The 19,377-nt window shown below is 37.9% G+C and overlaps 1 protein-coding gene across 1 annotated transcript in view; it reads left to right on the forward strand.

The window, feature by feature from the left end:
- BBS7 (Bardet-Biedl syndrome 7) overlaps nucleotides 1-19,377 on the forward strand; it is a 388,515-nt gene that overhangs the window by 231,422 nt on the left and 137,716 nt on the right. The window contains exon 11 of the mRNA XM_078676844.1: nucleotides 14,811-15,003. Within this exon, the coding sequence (XP_078532970.1) occupies nucleotides 14,811-15,003 (193 nt within the window). The remainder of the gene's footprint in view (nucleotides 1-14,810; nucleotides 15,004-19,377) is intronic.

Consider the following 19,377-nt stretch of genomic DNA (forward strand, 5'->3'; position numbering starts at 1 on the left):
CTGATATATTTTGGGCCTACTGAATCAGGTGGTCAAAATAAATCTATATACACATTATTTACAAACTATAAACATTTTATACATTTGCAGAAAGAATATTGTCATTAGAATAAAACCCAATCATTTAAATGACCACTATAGGCGACGTGATCTAGCTAAAGGTAACCTATACTTCTAAATAACCAAGACCAGCTTGTTTGTCAAAAGTAAGATTTTATTTTCTAAATTATGGTATATATGTTGTAAGTTTTATAAATGAAATTTATTTGCAATAAAGCAAGCATGATGGTAAGAAATAAGAAAAGTACAATTTAAGCAATTGAATCAATTTAAAGAAATTATATAAAGTTTAGCATTTCTAAAACCTATTTCCCTAACTGAGCTAAATAGACAGAAATTAAAGTAAAGTTCTTTGAGGATTCTTACGTGCTCCACGCAAAGTCCAGCAGCACATCACCCTCATCGGAAAGTCAGAAAGCAGCAGCCAGCCCAACCCTAAGGGCATGACTTTTTATACCTTTCTACGCTAACTAAACTAGCAAAGGAAAGTTTTCAGAATTACTCGACGTCCCATTGGCTGAGAGTGACAAGTGACATGTCACCCGATTCTTAAAAAGTTCCACAAAATCATGTCTTACAAAGACCATTGTCTCTTCCACGTGAAGCCAGAGGCTTCCTGCGATTGCAACTTTGTTTTAAGTCATCCTCGCAGCTTCCATAGTTTTACAGTGCAACTTCCGCGGATGCCAAGTTAAGGACTGACAAAAAGTTCACTTTCGACCTTGGCCATGTCCGACAGAATGATGTCAGCTCATCAGTTTTTTTTTTGTGAATGCAGCTTCAATAAACGTTTTAATTCAGAATGGGCGTCTCGTGACTTTCTGCAGAAATATGGATTAGCTCTTTTTGTGCGGCTCAAATAGCTAGGCCTCAAAAGCAGGCAACTTATGATTTCTAGTATAAAACAAACACAAGAAAAGTATTAATGTAAGAAATAAAGTATATTCTGTATCCACCCCATGGTTTACTAATTAATTAACCCACCCGATTAATCAAAATGTTACCTAGCCATTGCAAACAAATAAAGCAGCGTTTATATTTACCAGTCTCCGTTTTTCTATGAGACCCATATGCACCTAGAATAGTAGAAATGACATCACACAGACAAGAAAAAGCAAAACAAGCACATGCTTATTTTAAGTATGCAGCAGTTAGTAATGACAAAAACGAAAACAATAAATTATTTTATTATTTTGCACGAACAAAAAGATGCAACATTTATGCACGTTTATGAGCACACATGTTAGTCCCCCCACGTGTAAAGTTTAATCTAGGTTGTATTAGCACGACATATCACAAATCATTAATAATTTTATTCATGTTATGGAAATGTGACTTTGCGAGTTTAAACAAAATTTTGTTTTCTATCTCGCTCCATCAACTCCCTCATCTGGTGATTAACAAATCACCACACTAGCACTCAAAATTTTGGTAAATTTAATTTATAAGAAATCGATTCAAATTCATTGTATTAGTAAACCTAAAAGTCTGTTTCAGCATAATCCTTGCAATTAACATGACGCTCTCTATGTAACTCCTGCAACTCAATCTCCCTTTCCTCTTCTTTTCTGAGTTTATAGATTCTCTTCTTTTCTCTCAAATGCTTCTTTCTTTTATGTAACAAACAACCTACTTTAGTCAAAATAAAAATGAATACTATTATAATCAAAGGTGCCAGAATCTTGCCAAGAATTGAACTTCCGATATTATGAAACCAGTTTTTAATTGCTTGAAACCTATTTGAAAGTTTCCCAGTAAAATCTTCTTCTTCTAAAGGAATTATTTCAGAATGCATTTGTGTAATATTCTTAATATACATTTCAATATTTTTACTTTCATCCGGTATATATGTACAGCAATGTTGGACATGTAAAATGCCACAGACTCCTCCCTCTTTTGCTAGGAGTATGTCTAAAGCAAGACGGTCTTGAATTACCATGGATCTAATTGCAATAACTTCAACATTCACTAATTGAAACCCATCAGCAGTGTCAGTTGATAATCTATCAACTATAGTGGACAATTTTCTGATTCTCCCTGCATTTAGGGTTATACCAACAAAAGGTATTACAGCTTGAAAAATATCTCCCAGAACTTCAGTAAAAGTTTCTCTTTTAGCTCTATTTACATAATTATGGATTTTAAATAATCCTTCTGAATCTCTGTCAACATGAAACACTTTAGGAAAAACAATTCCCACATAACAAGTTCCATACCAATGGTCTGGAAGGTTGTAGTAGGCTTTATCACCACAAACAAAATAAATTCCAGGAAAGATAGGATCTTTTCCACCTTTAAATCCCCAACCTCCCATAATCTGATAAGTATCTTCACAGTTGCTTGCACCTACAAAATAATTATCAAAAAGTGTGTTATCTCTTCTAATGCAAAGTTTTCCACTAACAGGTTTGTCTATGTGAATTGCAATATTTTCAAGCATTTTGCCATTTAGTTTCTCATCCTCTTTTTGCCAGAATGATGACTTAGTCTGCTTGACTAATTCATTTCTCTTATAAATTGCTCTTCTCTCCTCAACCATATTCAGAAATTTCTTCCCTTCAGCACTTAATTTACATGTTAGATTATTCTTGTAAGCATACTCATAAGTGAGTTCATTAGTAACAAGGAAATATTCTCTCAATTGTTTAGCTTTCTTATGCTTATTTAAAGCATTATCAATCTTGACATTAGCAAAAATCTCATCATAATTTGAATAGTAATATTCTAAACGACCAGTTTGATAAAATAAACTAGTTAATACACTACATGTAACAGCATAAGTGAGAGGAAGCATATTATATGTTACTCCCTCAGAAACAGAAGCGGGTAACTTAACGCATACATAACAATCCTTTGCATCCATTACCTTTACATATTCACTCAAAAGCTTTGTGAAAGTATTACTTGAAAAATCACCTATTGATTTATCTTGATGAATGTTAGGCTGATGATCAATAACTTTTGCAGATGCACTATGTTTAGTTTGGCTAACCAGAGCTTTGCTTGTTATGTTAACTTTGTGTAATTCTCTATTCATTTCTAAAGGTATGATCACAGCTAGTACCAACCAGAGCAGAACTAAAATGAGCAGACACACCAGAGTCATCCTACAGCATCTTTTAAAAACAGAGTATTTTGAAGTGCTCTCCTTAATGTAAGGCATTTTTAGGTTAGTTTTAGCCTCAAAAATAAAATTAAAAATAAATTTTAAAATTTATATACACCCCCCTTTTAAAATATATTTTTCTTTTATAACCCTAAACAAGATTTCTTCGACCTTATGTCATACATAAGTTTTCTTCTACTAGACAGTTTTTCTTCGACCTTGTGTCAACTAACAGGATTTCTTCAGCCTTATGCCAATTTAATAATTTTGTACTTCAATCATTGTCACTAATTTCTTGGATTTCGTTTTCTTCTTCACTACTATCATATATGTCTATAACAGGTGGAATTACTAAGTAAGTCCACTCAGGAGACTTGTATTTCTGGTTTGGTCTAATTATTCTCTTTCCTTTTCTCGATATCACTTCTATTTTCCTCCCAACTCCAACTTCTTTTCCAGGACTCTTTTGACTACTTATTTCTTCAACTTGTTCTATTGGCTTTTTGATTAATCTTACTCTCAATCTTCCACCAGGCCAGAAGTCTGCTTTTCTCACGTACTTTTTCTTTGGTTCAGAATTATTTGATTCTGACTTCCAAGTCCTTTTCTTTCCGTTTTCACTTCCACCTTCCACGTCACTTTCCTCAGTTTCGTAGTCTGAAATTTCAATTGACTCAGGAACTTCTCTATACGGCAATTTCACTCCTTCGGGAACTTCACTTTGTCTTCCATCACTGGTACTCGGTAATTCGTTCTCCTCCTCTTCCTCAATTACCTCTAGCTTCCCAGATTTCGGATTTTTGTTCCTTACTTCAGAGTTTGTTCTCTGCCTTTCGATACTCTCCTGATCTGAAACTTCTTTCGGTTCAGCTTCTTTGTCTTCAATATAGACAACCGAATCCTCAGTTATCTTTCCTTTTAACAGATTCTCTTCACCTTCAGAATCTATTTCAATTATTTCTAAGTCTTTTCTTGTCAGATTTCCATTCACTGGCACAGTTTCCAGATGTCGACTTTCTTGTCGATCTTCAGAATCTGGAATTACTTCACCTTCTGTTCTGTCTTCTGCTTCAGAATCAGAGTCATCTGTTGTATCACTTTCAACATCAGAATTCTCAGGAGTTGGTATTGGAATAGTATGACTTGGATGAATCCAGCGCTTCAATCCTCTGCACTTTACAGCATTAGTAGTGATCAAGATTACCTGCCTAGGTTTCTGCCATCTAGGAGATAGACAATTCCTCCTCCGATGTACTTTCGTTCTGACCCAGTCTCCAGGTCTCAGATCATGTGTCAAAACTTTGTCATTTGATTGTGCTTCAGTTCCCACCTGATTAGACACAGAAGTTACCATATCAGATAACCTTTTACAGTAATCCAAAATTGCACTGTCATTTATGCTCAACAGTTTACCTACAGGTACAAAAGCTTGCCTCATAACTCTTCCCATCAAAATTTCATGAGGACTCAAACCTGTCTTTTTATCTGGTGTACTTCTTATTGACATCAAAACAAGTGGAAGAGCATCAGTCCACTTAACTCCTGTCTCTAGACACATTTTTCCAATTCTGTTTTTGATAGTTCCATTTATTTGTTCAACTACACCTGATGCCTCTGGTCTGTATGCACAGTGTATTTTCTGCTCAATGCTCATAGCTTCGCAAATTAACTTCAATAGTTTGTTATCAAAATGACTTCCTCCATCACTCTCAATAGTAACTGGAAAACCGTACCTTGGGATGATTTCTCTGAGCATTAGTTTTGCTACTGTAATTGAATCACAATGTCGTGTAGGAAAAGCCTCTACCCACCTTGAGAACAAGCATACAATTACAAGTACATATTTCAAACAGTTGTGTAAGGGCATTTCAATGAAATCTATTTGTAACCTGGTGAAGGGACCACCCTCTCGACCAATTATTCCTGTCCCCACCACTGATTTTCTGTTTGGATTCATTTGTTGGCATGATAAACACCTTTGACAAAAAGATTCTGCAATGGTTCTAAACTTTGTATTGAACCATGTTTCTTTAAACAGTCTGACCATAGAATCTCTTCCTAAATGTGCAGGACCATGATATAATCTGGCCATGTCAGAAATCATGCAATTTGGTAAAACTACTCTGCCATCTTTGTAAACCCACACTCCATCTTCATCACGTTGTCTACAATCTGATCTTAACCACTGGTCTTTTTCTTCATCATCTGCTTCGTTTTGTAAATCTCTAATCTCATTCCATGTTTCTACAACAGTTGTTAGCATTAATGAATTTGAATCAGTTTCTGTACTTCTATTCCGATTGTAAGAATAATTTTTCCTTGCGCAGTACTTTGCTGTTTCATCTGCGAAGGCATTTCCTTTGGATATATAATCAGTCCCTCTAGTGTGTGCTGCACACTTGACTATGGCAATTTCTTTTGGCAATTGTATTGCTTCAATTAATCTTCTAATGAAAACTGCATTTTTAATTGGTGATCCTGTTGATGTCATGTATCCTCTCTGTGACCAGAGTTGTCCATAATCATGCACAACTCCGTACCCATACTGACTATCAGTAATGATGGTAACTCTTATATCTTTTGATATTTCACATGCACGAATTAAAGCAATCAATTCAGCCACTTGTGCTGAACGAACTCCTTCAAGACATGATGCTTCTTCAACATCTTCGACTGTACAAACTGAGTATGAAGCTTTCAAGACACCTCCTTCGGATCTTAAGCATGAGCCATCTACAAAGTAGACAAAATCCGATTCAGGCAAAGGTCTGTCTTTGATGTCTTTTCTTGGTTTTGTGCAGAATTCCATGACATCTAAACATTCATGTTCTGTTTCGATGTCATCAACAATTTCAGAATCAGGCAGTAATGTAGAAGGATTCAGATTCAAACATCTTGAAATCGAAACATTATCTGCTCCTAGTATGATTTTCTCATACTTTGTCAATCTGCTACTTGTTAAATGTTGAGTCTTACCTCTTGTCAGTAATATTTCAACTGAATGAGGCACAAAAACTTTCACAGGAAATCCCATAATGATTCCTTCACTTTGTTCAAGACTGATACTTGTAGCTGCAACTGCTTTTAAACAACCTGGTAATGCTTTTGCAATTGGATCAAGAACTGCAGAAAAATATGCAATAGGTTTCTTTAGGTTTCCATGTCTCTGAATTAACACAGATAATGCACATCCTTCTCTCTCACTGCAATACAGTTCAAAATCTTTCTCATAATTTGGCATACCCAAAGCAGGAGCTTGGCATAAGCTCTTTTTCAAGTTTTCAAAAGATTCCATCTCAACATCATTGAGAATAATTGGATCTTTTACATCTGATTTGGTCAGTCTTTGTAGTGGTTTCGCAATTACTGAAAATCCACTTATCCATTGTCGACAGTAACCTACCATTCCCAGGAACATTCTGACCTGTCTTTGTGTTCTTGGCGGTAACATTGCTTGAATCATTTTTATTCTTTCTATTGTTACTTGTCTTTTTCCTTTTGCAATTCTGTGACCAAGATATTTCACTTCCTGTTTGCAAAACTGTAGTTTTGCTGGGGACACTTTATGTCCTTCTTCTGCAAGGCGATTTAACAGAATTATTGTGTCTGTTACACAATTTTCTCTTGTCTTTGCAGCTATTAACAAATCATCAATATACTGCACCAGCGTAGACCTACCTGGTAAGTCTAAATCTTCTAATGATCTTTTTAACAGTTCGTTAAAGATTGAAGGACTTTCTGTATAGCCCTGAGGGATTCTTGTCCATCCAAGGGTCTTACCTTGGAATCTGAAAGCAAAGATTTCATAACTGTCTGGGTGTAGAGGAACAGTAAAGAATGCATTGCAAAGGTCAATGACTGTGTACCATTCAGCATCATATGGAATCTGAAATAGAATTACTGCTGGATTTGGAACCACAGGACAACATGGAATGACAATTTGATTAACTTTTCTCAAATCTTGTACGATCCTAAATGTTCCGTTAGCCTTTTTAACTCCCATAATAGGTGAATTACAAGAGCTACTCTTCATTTCTTTCAATACACCTTGCTTGATTAATTTTTCAATTACAGGTGTAATACCTTCAATTGTCTCTGTTTTCATTTTATATTGTGGAGTGTTTGGAAATTCTATTCCCTGCTTCAATGCAATTTTAACAGGATCTACGTTTTTCATCAGACCCATCTCATTCCCAGTAAAATCCCATATTTCAGATTTCACTGTTTCTTTTAGCTCTTCAGGTAAATCTTTTTCTTCAAATGCAGGAAACAATTTTGTTTCTTCTGCTTCCATCATCATCATTGTCATTCTGTACAAACCATCTTCCTCCATTGTTTGTAACTCAACTCCTTCAGGAGAACAATATATTCTGCAATTCATTTTACATAGAATGTCTCTACCTAATAGATTTACTGGACTACTATTACAAACCACAAATCTGTGTTTGTCTCTGTAATTTCCAATTTCAACTGGTACTGGATCAGTTAAGTCTGTTTTAATTTGCTGATTACTTACTCCGACAACTTGGATGGTATCCCCAGAGAGAGGTAGGTTTTCAATTTCCACTGATCTAACAGTAGAACGGGTAGCACCAGTGTCCACTAGAAAAGTGATGTCTACATCATTAACTTTCCCGTTTACATAAGGACCAGACTGGTCAACCTCAAGAGTGGCTCCAACAACACACTCTTCCTCCTCTCTCGGGCACCGTCAGCAATAATCATCAGAATCACTGTCTTGGCTTTCTGTTAATAAAAATTGTTGTGAAGCATTTTGCATTTGAACCCTTTGCTGCTTTTGTTGTTTTTGTGGTTTTATTACCTGTTCACATCCCTGAAATCCCACGTTTGGATTATATTTTTGAACTCCCCCACAATTCGGAAAAGGTGGTTGTGGCAACTGGTCCTGACGATTATTCACCTGTTGTTGTTGCTGTTGTTGTAATTGTCGCTGAATATTAAATTCATTTAACCCCTGTTGCATCTGTAGCTGTTGCTGCACGTTAACACCATTCTGCATCTGTGGATTCAATAAGGGATTCTTTAAGTTTCTAGGAGGATGAGGACACTCGTCCCTCCAATGTCCAATTTCGCCACAATTAAAACAAGGTAATCTTTGTTTCAGCTCTTCTATCTTTGGGCTAAATTTCTTTTGGAAATTATTACCTTTAAACTTTCCTTGTATTTGGTTCGTATTTCCAGTTTGAACAAAATTAGTGTTCTTATTTCCCATGCTGGCAATCTGTTGCTCAGCTACCTTTACCTGTGCCCACATGGCTTTCTCCTTTAGCTTCTTCTGTTTTACTTCTAATTCATCGCTACAATATTTTGCTTTTCTCAGAATATCATCAATAGATAGTGCTTGCCATCCAACAATACTAGTTCTGATCATTTCTCCAATTTCAGGTTTTAGTCCATAAACAAATCTATAGATAAAATGACTCATGTCTTTCTCATCTAATTTTTCATAACCACTATATTGTTTAAAGATTAATAGTAGTCTTTCATAAAAAGAATGAACTGATTCTTTTGTTTCCTGCTCTGTTCTTTCTATTTTAACCCAATCAACTTCTTTGGGTGGAATTTTGTTTTTCATCCAAACAATTACTTTCTCATAAAAATCCATTACAAGTGGATTTGGGGCACCTGTTTCTTTGATTCGCTCAGGTTCTGTTTTTGGCCAACTAATAGATATTTTACATTCTGTCCAAAGATCAGATGGAACAACAATGTCAAAAAATCCATCCAAATCAATCCACAGAACTTTTGACACTTTGATAAATCTATCGACTTGCCTGTACCACTCAACAGGTTTCTCTCTTAATTTAGGAAAATCATTTGTGAATAACAGAATGTCTTGTCTCGACCATGGTACATGAACATATCCTCCACCTGCAACTTCTCTCATTGGAAATTGTTTTGACATTCTTTCTAATCTTTCATCTTCCTTCCTTTTAGTCCATTTCACTCTCCATTTGTTCAGTTCTCCTAGCTTTTTGATATAGACAATTAAATCTTTAATGTGAACTATTCTTCCCATTGAGTTCAAACTCTCAATGTCGCTTTCTGAGAAATCTAATCTGTAATGTTTTGCAAAATTCTTTTGTTTACTCACATCGATTTCAAGTTCTGCAGCTAGATCCTCTAATTGATCATATTTATTTTTTGTTTTCCATTGAATACTTTTGCAAATGAATAATAGTTCATCATCCCGATAGTAATTTAAACTATCTGGGCCAATTGTTCCAATTATTAATTCTTCTATATTCGCTTTTAATTTGGCCACATCAAGCTTTGGTGTAGTTACCCTGACTTCAGGACTTCCTACATCTGACATAGCACCCATTGGTGTTTTTGGAGATAAATCTTCATTAAAGGTTAAATCAGGCATTCTCGATCTAGAAGTGTTTAATTCTGTCAAGTCTGAATAAGATTTTTCAGCAGGCTTTTGAATTTCTGTATTTAAAGGAATAGTTAATCCAGTTTTGTTTGTATTTCTTTGATCAAATACAGGCTGAACAGGACCTATTGTTACTGGAACTGTAACAGCTTCCATGCCTTTTGTCATTCTTTTGATTAATTCTTCTTTAGACCTTAAGTATTCATTATAATCATCATCCTCAACATTTCTTGTCTCTCTTGTATAATCTTTTGGAGGTTCCCTTGCTCTTGGAGTCATTGAAAAATGTCTACCCTCATTTCGAGCATTCTCAAATTCTGATCTTCTAGGAGTTTCAGTGATTTCACAATTATTTGGATAAAGTTTAGGAGCTTCATTAATTGGAGGTGCACTCGGTGAAGTTTCAGTAGAAACCACCGGAGTAGACCATGATCTAGGAGGTCTCAAAGGCTGATTAGGCTGTTTATTTCTAGCAGTTGTATATATTTCTTCCATAATTGCATCCTCAGATTCACTTTCCATAGATTTTCCTGTAGGAGAACCCATTACCATTTCATGAATTAAATATAATCCTTCACTCATGTTTCCCTGTCTCCACATTCGCAATCTATCTTCATGAGTTTCTCTTTTCCATGATGGATTTTTAGAAGGTCTTTTAATTCCACTAGCTTCTCTTTGTAACTGATACATTTCATCTTCCCACTCAACTAAAGCTTCAAATTGAGTTGGTCTCGGTTTTGGAACAAGAGCATTCATTTTCTCTCGTAAATTTCTTAAAACTCTTACATTAAATGAACCATCATCAGGCCAAGCCAAAACACCATCGTTTTTAGTATAGCGTTTCCAACTGTCGAACCATAACACAGTATGATATCCGTATTCACCTTCCATGTACGCTGCAGGTGTTTTATACTTATGAAGTAGTTTACCACCTCGCGTTTCGATTTTCTTGTCAGGTGAAAATAAATTCTTAAATTTCTGAAATAATGTTGTCTTTTTCTCAACATGTTTAAAATGATAACTCATTTTTAAGAGTTAAATTTAATTCACAAAATCGTTCGTAAAATATTTCCGGGATGTTCTGCAAAACAACCAATCCGTACGCGAAACACACCAACAAGCCAATGGCAGTCGAGCTGCGTCACTTTTCAGCTCGACCAATAAATTTGGAGAATTTCTGAAAGACCAATCAGCTCACAGGCCGTCATAGACTCAGGAGCCAATCAGAATACAGCTTGTGACGTAGGTCACCCAATCCCAGCACGGCTCTGTGACGTACACAGCAGCTGTGGTTTCTCGCTTCTCACTCCTGGCGCTTACCCCTCCTTCACAAAATCTTTTCACAGCGCCATTTTAAGAACACTTTTCAGTGTAAATTAATTCTTAACAATGACTTATAAAGACAACATCTGTTCGTTTCACTAATTAGGATAGTTTACATACATTCAAGTATCCACACTTCGGAATAGACGGCGCTATTCACACTAAGGATAATATTCAATTGTCAGTAGAGTAACCTTACCCCACCCTTCTAACACGTATAATTATGAACTCGCTTTGCTCTGAACCCACCGCGAAGTGAAAGTTCTAAGAGTTCCACTTGAACATAAAATACAACTCAAACTCGCACTTTTACACGGAAAATTCCCTAAATTCAAACACACATGAAATCCGTACAGGACTCTCACCTGTTTATAGAATTCATGCACCGTTAGCAAAATAACGACGTTATCCGTACAGGGCTCTCACCTGTTTATAGATATGAAACATGTACCCGTACAGGACTCTAACCTGTTTATAGATAATCATGCACCGACGTTAAATTTTACCCTTCACTCAAGCTCGGATATAACTAATACTCTCATCACAGTGAGTTTTATGGAAGGCGCTTTGTCCCTATTCTCATGCTGCTTTGATTTCTTAGAAAATCCTTACTATACAAGATTCAGACCTAGCCCTAAAACTGTGCTGCTCGGCGACAACACTATGGTACACGGCGATACCTCTTGTGATACTCGGCGATATCACTACAAACGAACAGATGGCTTGCGTGACTAATTTCTCGCCACACAATCTATACCGGTATAGCTTACAGATAGGCACGAAAAACGAACTTAACAAGTGTTAAAACATTAATCCTATTTGCATACCATGACGCAATCCTTAGCAACCAACATGTTACCTTGGTTACCCCTTAGCAACCATCAATTTCTGCTACCAGATAATTGATCCAGCGGGCTATAGAAAATATATCATAAACTACGCTACCCAATTTCATAACCTATAAACAAAATTCTATTCTATACATGGACCCATTTATGAACCTGATATATTTTGGGCCTACTGAATCAGGTGGTCAAAATAAATCTATATACACATTATTTACAAACTATAAACATTTTATACATTTGCAGAAAGAATATTGTCATTAGAATAAAACCCAATCATTTAAATGACCACTATAGGCGACGTGATCTAGCTAAAGGTAACCTATACTTCTAAATAACCAAGACCAGCTTGTTTGTCAAAAGTAAGATTTTATTTTCTAAATTATGGTATATATGTTGTAAGTTTTATAAATGAAATTTATTTGCAATAAAGCAAGCATGATGGTAAGAAATAAGAAAAGTACAATTTAAGCAATTGAATCAATTTAAAGAAATTATATAAAGTTTAGCATTTCTAAAACCTATTTCCCTAACTGAGCTAAATAGACAGAAATTAAAGTAAAGTTCTTTGAGGATTCTTACGTGCTCCACGCAAAGTCCAGCAGCACATCACCCTCATCGGAAAGTCAGAAAGCAGCAGCCAGCCCAACCCTAAGGGCATGACTTTTTATACCTTTCTACGCTAACTAAACTAGCAAAGGAAAGTTTTCAGAATTACTCGACGTCCCATTGGCTGAGAGTGACAAGTGACATGTCACCCGATTCTTAAAAAGTTCCACAAAATCATGTCTTACAAAGACCATTGTCTCTTCCACGTGAAGCCAGAGGCTTCCTGCGATTGCAACTTTGTTTTAAGTCATCCTCGCAGCTTCCATAGTTTTACAGTGCAACTTCCGCGGATGCCAAGTTAAGGACTGACAAAAAGTTCACTTTCGACCTTGGCCATGTCCGACAGAATGATGTCAGCTCATCAGTTTTTTTTTTGTGAATGCAGCTTCAATAAACGTTTTAATTCAGAATGGGCGTCTCGTGACTTTCTGCAGAAATATGGATTAGCTCTTTTTGTGCGGCTCAAATAGCTAGGCCTCAAAAGCAGGCAACTTATGATTTCTAGTATAAAACAAACACAAGAAAAGTATTAATGTAAGAAATAAAGTATATTCTGTATCCACCCCATGGTTTACTAATTAATTAACCCACCCGATTAATCAAAATGTTACCTAGCCATTGCAAACAAATAAAGCAGCGTTTATATTTACCAGTCTCCGTTTTTCTATGAGACCCATATGCACCTAGAATAGTAGAAATGACATCACACAGACAAGAAAAAGCAAAACAAGCACATGCTTATTTTAAGTATGCAGCAGTTAGTAATGACAAAAACGAAAACAATAAATTATTTTATTATTTTGCACGAACAAAAAGATGCAACATTTATGCACGTTTATGAGCACACATGTTAGTCCCCCCACGTGTAAAGTTTAATCTAGGTTGTATTAGCACGACATATCACAAATCATTAATAATTTTATTCATGTTATGGAAATGTGACTTTGCGAGTTTAAACAAAATTTTGTTTTCTATCTCGCTCCATCAGGTTCAATTCTAATTTTGTGTATAATATATGTAAACATGATATAGTAATGTATAGTTATTTTCTAATTGTTTGTTTGGCTGTTTTTTGTAAAATTTGTACATAATAACTAGGTTTTGGTGTTTGACAAAGCAAACCCTCGGACTAATACACCTGGTGCTTCAAGTGAAGTAAATTGGAATTGTGGTTATAAATAAATCACGACACCCACGAATTAAAAAACGTAGGGTGTAATCTGCTCAAATAAAAATAAGTAGCAGAAACAAAAAGCGACTGGGTTCCCTTTATTTGATGTACATGATTAAGTTGTCCTACCCAGCGCTAATTAGGACACAACCCCCCCCTTTTTCTTAAGCCCACTAGTAGCATTACATTTACGGGCCCTGCGCACATGTACTGCACTTTACTAGAGACTTACAAGTAAATTAAATATGGCAATTGAGTATCAGCCAATGTTACCATGTTTTAGGGAGAGAGCACATGAACTTTAGCACTGGTTAGCACTGGTTAGCACTGATAAAATGCTCCAAGTCCTAAGGCCAACAAAAACAGGGTCAGAAAAAGGGGGAGGAGGAAGGCCAAAGTTTGGAGGGGCCCTAAAGAGAGGGCCATTTACAATATTTATTTTTTTGCTTCTTGTTTACCTTATAATTATATTCACAGTTAGCAGTTAATGGATTAGTAATATGGGGCCAGATGTAAAACCATTTCATTTTGCGACTAGCAAATTGTGATTTTCAGTAATTCGCCATTAGCAAGTCACAAAATGAAATATACTAACGTGTCTCAGACACATTTAGGGATTCCCAAAGTGGTTGCAAATGACCTACCATATTAAAATTGATGAGGTAGGTCACAATTTGGGACCCATTGGGAATGGCCTGTATCACAGGAATGGTGGCCTGCTGGGGTCAGCAGAGCACAATGTCTGTGATCGCTTTTTAAAGAAAGCTATTTTTTTCTGCAGCCCTTATTCCTTGTAGGAAAACAGGTTGCATTTGAAAAATAAAAAGTTTCCTTTTTATTTTTTTAGAGTAGGCAGTAGTCTGTGGGACCACTGCCTGCTCTTAAAAACTATTGGTACCCACATTTACAAAGGGGAAGGGGTACCTTTGGGACCCCTTTCCATTTGGGAATGGGTTACCACCTCCTTCACAGAGTCTGTAAAATATTAATGTTTTGCAACCGCATTCCGGTCACAAAACATTCATCCATGCCACTGCGACTCGCTATTAGGAGGGATGCTCTTAAAACGCCCCCTCCAAATAGCGACTCGCAAACTCTATTTTGCGAGTTGGTAATAGGCTATTGACACCAAACTAGGGTTCGTGCATTGTAAAAGTCGTTTTAACGGTCACAAGCGGTCCGATTCTCAGTTTGTGACCACTAAAAATGGTCTTACTTCTGGCCCATGGTCTTACTGACAGAGAAGCACATCTGTCATTCAGTTTAACTGAGCCTTTTTTTTTTTTTGATGTTTAGGAGTGAGTTGGAGCAGCTCCAGATCAAGGTCCTGCAGGAGCGTGACAAGTACCAGCAATCAGCGCAGTCCAGCACAGCTATCTCTGCAGTACCTCTTTTTAGTGTGAATGATAAGTTTACATTAAACCAAGATGATGCAAGCTACAGCCTCATCCTTGAGGTGCAGATGGCTATAGATAATGTCCTGGTTCAGGTAAAACATATTTTTCTGATTTTCTTTTCCTTATGCTTTAAAGAGCCTGTCAAGATCTGGCAAGCATTTTTTCAACGTTTCTTTATTAGGTTTGTGTGTTAATGTAGAGCAACAGTAACAATAAAACATCCAATCTCTAAGAATATCTGCAGTAATTTCAAAAATCGTAATCTAGAGTGACACATATATGTATATAAATAAATACCCCTTTGTGTCTTCCTACTTGCATACTACCATTACAAATGCATTGTATGACAAATTGTTGGAGTACCATTGGTCGTCCCACTACAGGTCTCATATACTAGCTCGATGAACTGACTCCACCTTGCGGCCACATAAAACAGGGCAGTGACTAATCGGGGTGGGGGTTGATGGGGGAACAGCTGCCCTCATCTGTGGTACAGTGGTTATAAGCAATTCAAGGGTCACTTACACACAGGCTGAACAAAAGAGGGTCTGTTCTTGGTAGAGGCATGTAGGTGGGTGAGCCCTTCCACTTACAGCACAACTACTGCCTCATGCTCATACTCGTCCTCCCACATATAAAGTGGACGCTGCTGAGGGGCCCACTGTCATTGGGTCGATCACATGTTAGAGGATGTGGATTGGGTGCTGTAAGGTGTAGCATGACCCAAAGGCAAGCCTCTACCTGTTACCAACCCCCTAAACTCTGGTAATCCCTCCTCCAGTTCCTCGCCCTTCACAAACCGATCTACAAGCGCCCCGCCCCATATGTCATCTCACACATATGGTTAGTTTAATATGCTTCTCCCCTGTTATTGACTACTCAGTCACATCTCTTTGCCACAGGGAAACCTTGGGAGCCCTGGAGCTCCTCCATCCCATCACCACATGCCGGCATGCCAACACCAGTGTCAGTCTTGGGGAATTTGTGTTGCATCTTCCTCCTTTTCCCATTGGGGATCACCCCCTAATAAGCTTTGGAAGGGTCCCAGATCTAGTGGTATACCTGTTATTGCCTCCAATGTTGAGAACACTATTTCCCAAAACAGGTGCAGTGGGGGGCACGCCCATGCTGGATGGAGAAAGGAGGCTCTCTTTGTGCAACACCAGGGGCAGGAAGCATTCCTCCCTGGGTAAATCTTGCCTAATACCACTAGAGACAGATAGGTTCGGTGGAGGAATTTGAATTGCATCAACATGAATCCCACATTGCCTGAGACTTCTTGTGCCTGTAGTATATCATTCTGTCATTGAATTATTCCACTATATTCGCCTCCAACCGAGTTCTGACATATGTTGTCCTTTTGAGGCTATCATGCTTTTTCATTCTACACATAAGAGTAATGGTGTGCTGAGAGGTACCCAATTCCAAAATGACCTCCTGAGTCTGTGGATATCGGTAAAGAGATCTAGGTAACTTAGCTCAGGTGCAGAAGGCAACACTGAGCGGTCTTACTGGTCTTTAGTTGGCTCCCTAGTCACTGGACTCCATGTGTAGTCTGGGTTTATTTATAGTAACAATTTATGAAATTGAGTGCCATTATTTGCCACCTCACCGTATGGCATCAAATGGGATCAGTACATTTTTATAGAAGGCTAGTGAAGCATTCCATCCCCTGGACAGGCAGTTATTTTATAAAATTCCATGATCTTCCTCAACCATTTCCATAGATCCCTTTACTATGTAGTGTTCATTTTGCCTGGAGAGTGAGTTGCACTATTCATCAAAGATTTGTGTCATGGTGATAGCCTTTGACTTCATATAGTATGTCACGAAACAATGCATGGCGCAATTAGAGGTATCTGGACCCTCGGCATCTTACACTTCTAGCACATCTGTTAAAAGAATAACATTGCAACCATCCTTCAGATTTTTAAGAATCTTATTCTTTAACCCCTTCCATGCTGATGACGAGCTCAGCTCGTCATCAGCGTTACCTGCCGTGTGCTGATGACGATCTGAGCTCGTCATGTAACGCGGTAATTTTTAAAATGCCGCATACCGTGGGAAAAGTCGCCGCACGCATGCGGTTAAAAACGTTCACTGCACTAAGATCCTGCATTTAATTGCCCACCCATTGTAAGTCTCCTTGGAAAATGTCCCCATCCACCCCATTGCACTAGCAGCCTCTCTCCAGCCTTTGTCAGCAACAGTAAATTGATCGGCTAAGTCTTCCCATATACATGTATATTTGAAAAAAGCCCTTATTTGTCCATCCGTTCCAAACCCAGTGACTGTTGTGTGACTAGACAGTAAACTCTTTAATTAACCACCACCCAGCTGAGTAGCCAAGTAGTATATATGAATATTAGTTAGAGATTCTTTTGCCATACGTCCTCATGTATTGCGATTCCAAGAAGATCCTAGGAAACCCCTTTCCCAGCATTCCATCTGCTTCTTTAAAGATGCTATTGGGAATGGAAAATTATGGCAAGGTCACACAGAGGCTCATAGCTAATGTAGATAAGTGAATAAAGCTTCCGCTCTCATTGATAGGGAGAATCTCTATCATGAAGATGGTTATATTACCACGATTCCTATTTTTATTTTAGAATATACCCATATTGCTACCAAAAAACATGTTTAAATTCTGGCGCACACAATTGATACGTTTAGCATGGGCCGGTAAACAACCTTGCATATAATGGAATTCACTCACTCTGCCCTATGAACTCGGTGGATTAGGGGCTCCCGTTCTGGAAAAATACTATAGGGCCACGAACAGTGTGTTTGCACACTATTGGGTACATGGGCCCCTTCTTGTACATGGAAAGAAATGTGATGGACCCTCTCACACTTCCACAGACCCTTACCCAATCTGCATCCAGGAAATTACGAGTTGTTGACTCCATCGCTGTCACTGTACAAGCATGGCAAACTCTATTACACATGCAAGCGGGAGCCTTTTTATATGCACCAGAAATGCCATTACAATGGTGCATGTGGTTTCCACTGCAAGACGCGGGAGCAAGGCATGCCTTACAATCTGTAGGTATACACACAATGGGAGATTTTTTTAAAGATGTGGTGCTAGCGACCTGGGAGTCATTGCAATCACCTGACAAACAGTTGGGGGGGCACGGTTTTATTCCATTACTATAGAGCCCAGCAGACTTGGCGAGCCCTTATTGGGGATGATCTACTGGAACCAAAAAATATGGGGGCACTTTCCACACTCATTAAAAGCGAAGAACCTGCAAAGTTAATCACAACATTTTATGTCAGCTTTCAGAAAATGCGCAAATCCGAAGTCCTAAGGGTGAGGTTGGAGTGGCAGCGTGATTTGGGTCCCATTTCTGCGCCCGCAAATGATCGGTCGCTCTCAGTGGAAGACACAGACTCATGCATTTTACATTTTTTCATAGGTCTTATTGTACCCCTGAACGCCAGTTCCACTACGGACTAGCAGAGATCTCCTGTTGTCATAAATGTGGGTTGGAGGGAGCAGGATTCTGGCATGCTAATGTGATCTTATATGTTGAACTAACTGTCCGAGCCAATATTGTGTTTTTGAGTTGTATGCCTTTGGTTTTACGCTGAAAACAATAAAAAATAAACATAATAAAAAATGCTATTGGGGATCCATCATGGTGCCTTCTGTATGCCATAAAGAAACCTAGGAAGTTCTACCATTTTTTAAAATGCTGCTCTGCTCATCGGAGAAAGAGGAAGCATCCCCTTTCTGATATGAAATGCTTCACCAATAGTCCCAGATTACTCTTAAAACCCGGTCTCTTCACTGGTCACAAATACAAGGTAGGTATCTCCTTTCACATCAATCCTAATGAGCATATGAGTATAAGGAGCAGGCATCCACTCCTTCGCAAGATAAAGTACATATTTCTCCAATTTATTTGGAAACCAGAAAAACAACCATTTGTCCTGAAAATCTCCTAGATCCCCCTAGGAGATGAACCCAGACTCACGGTGTACAATAAAATGTTGTCCCCATATATGATATTCTGTCTTCCCAGATCGAACACCATCCAGCACCTGGCACCAGCATGTCAGGGGTTCTATCACTAAAGCGAAAAGAATTTGAGATAGAGGCATAATAGGCCCATACTTTATAGTAGCTCCATCCAAGCCAAGATTTTGGGCTGAAGCCATCTCAAAGGTCCCAAAGGTACCCCTTCCCCTTTGTAAACATGAAAGGTGATTCCAAAGAATCAAATGCTTTTCAAGTTTTAATGGTAACAGTAGCGTTGCCTACCTTAGCACATCAAGGCCTTTTTGTAAGTTTCTGAGTTTTATTCTAGTGGCATGGTTACGCATAAATCCGAACTTATCTGGCTACACCAGGTCTTTCGGCACGCCCATCACACGGCTTGCAATTATCTTACCAAGAACTTTGGTCTTCTAAACCGCTACTAACACTTAGTTGCATAACAAATGTCCCAACTAAAAAC

The sequence above is a fragment of the Lissotriton helveticus genome, chromosome 2_1 (assembly GCF_964261635.1).
Source record: "Lissotriton helveticus chromosome 2_1, aLisHel1.1, whole genome shotgun sequence".
Taxonomy (NCBI): domain Eukaryota; kingdom Metazoa; phylum Chordata; class Amphibia; order Caudata; family Salamandridae; genus Lissotriton; species Lissotriton helveticus.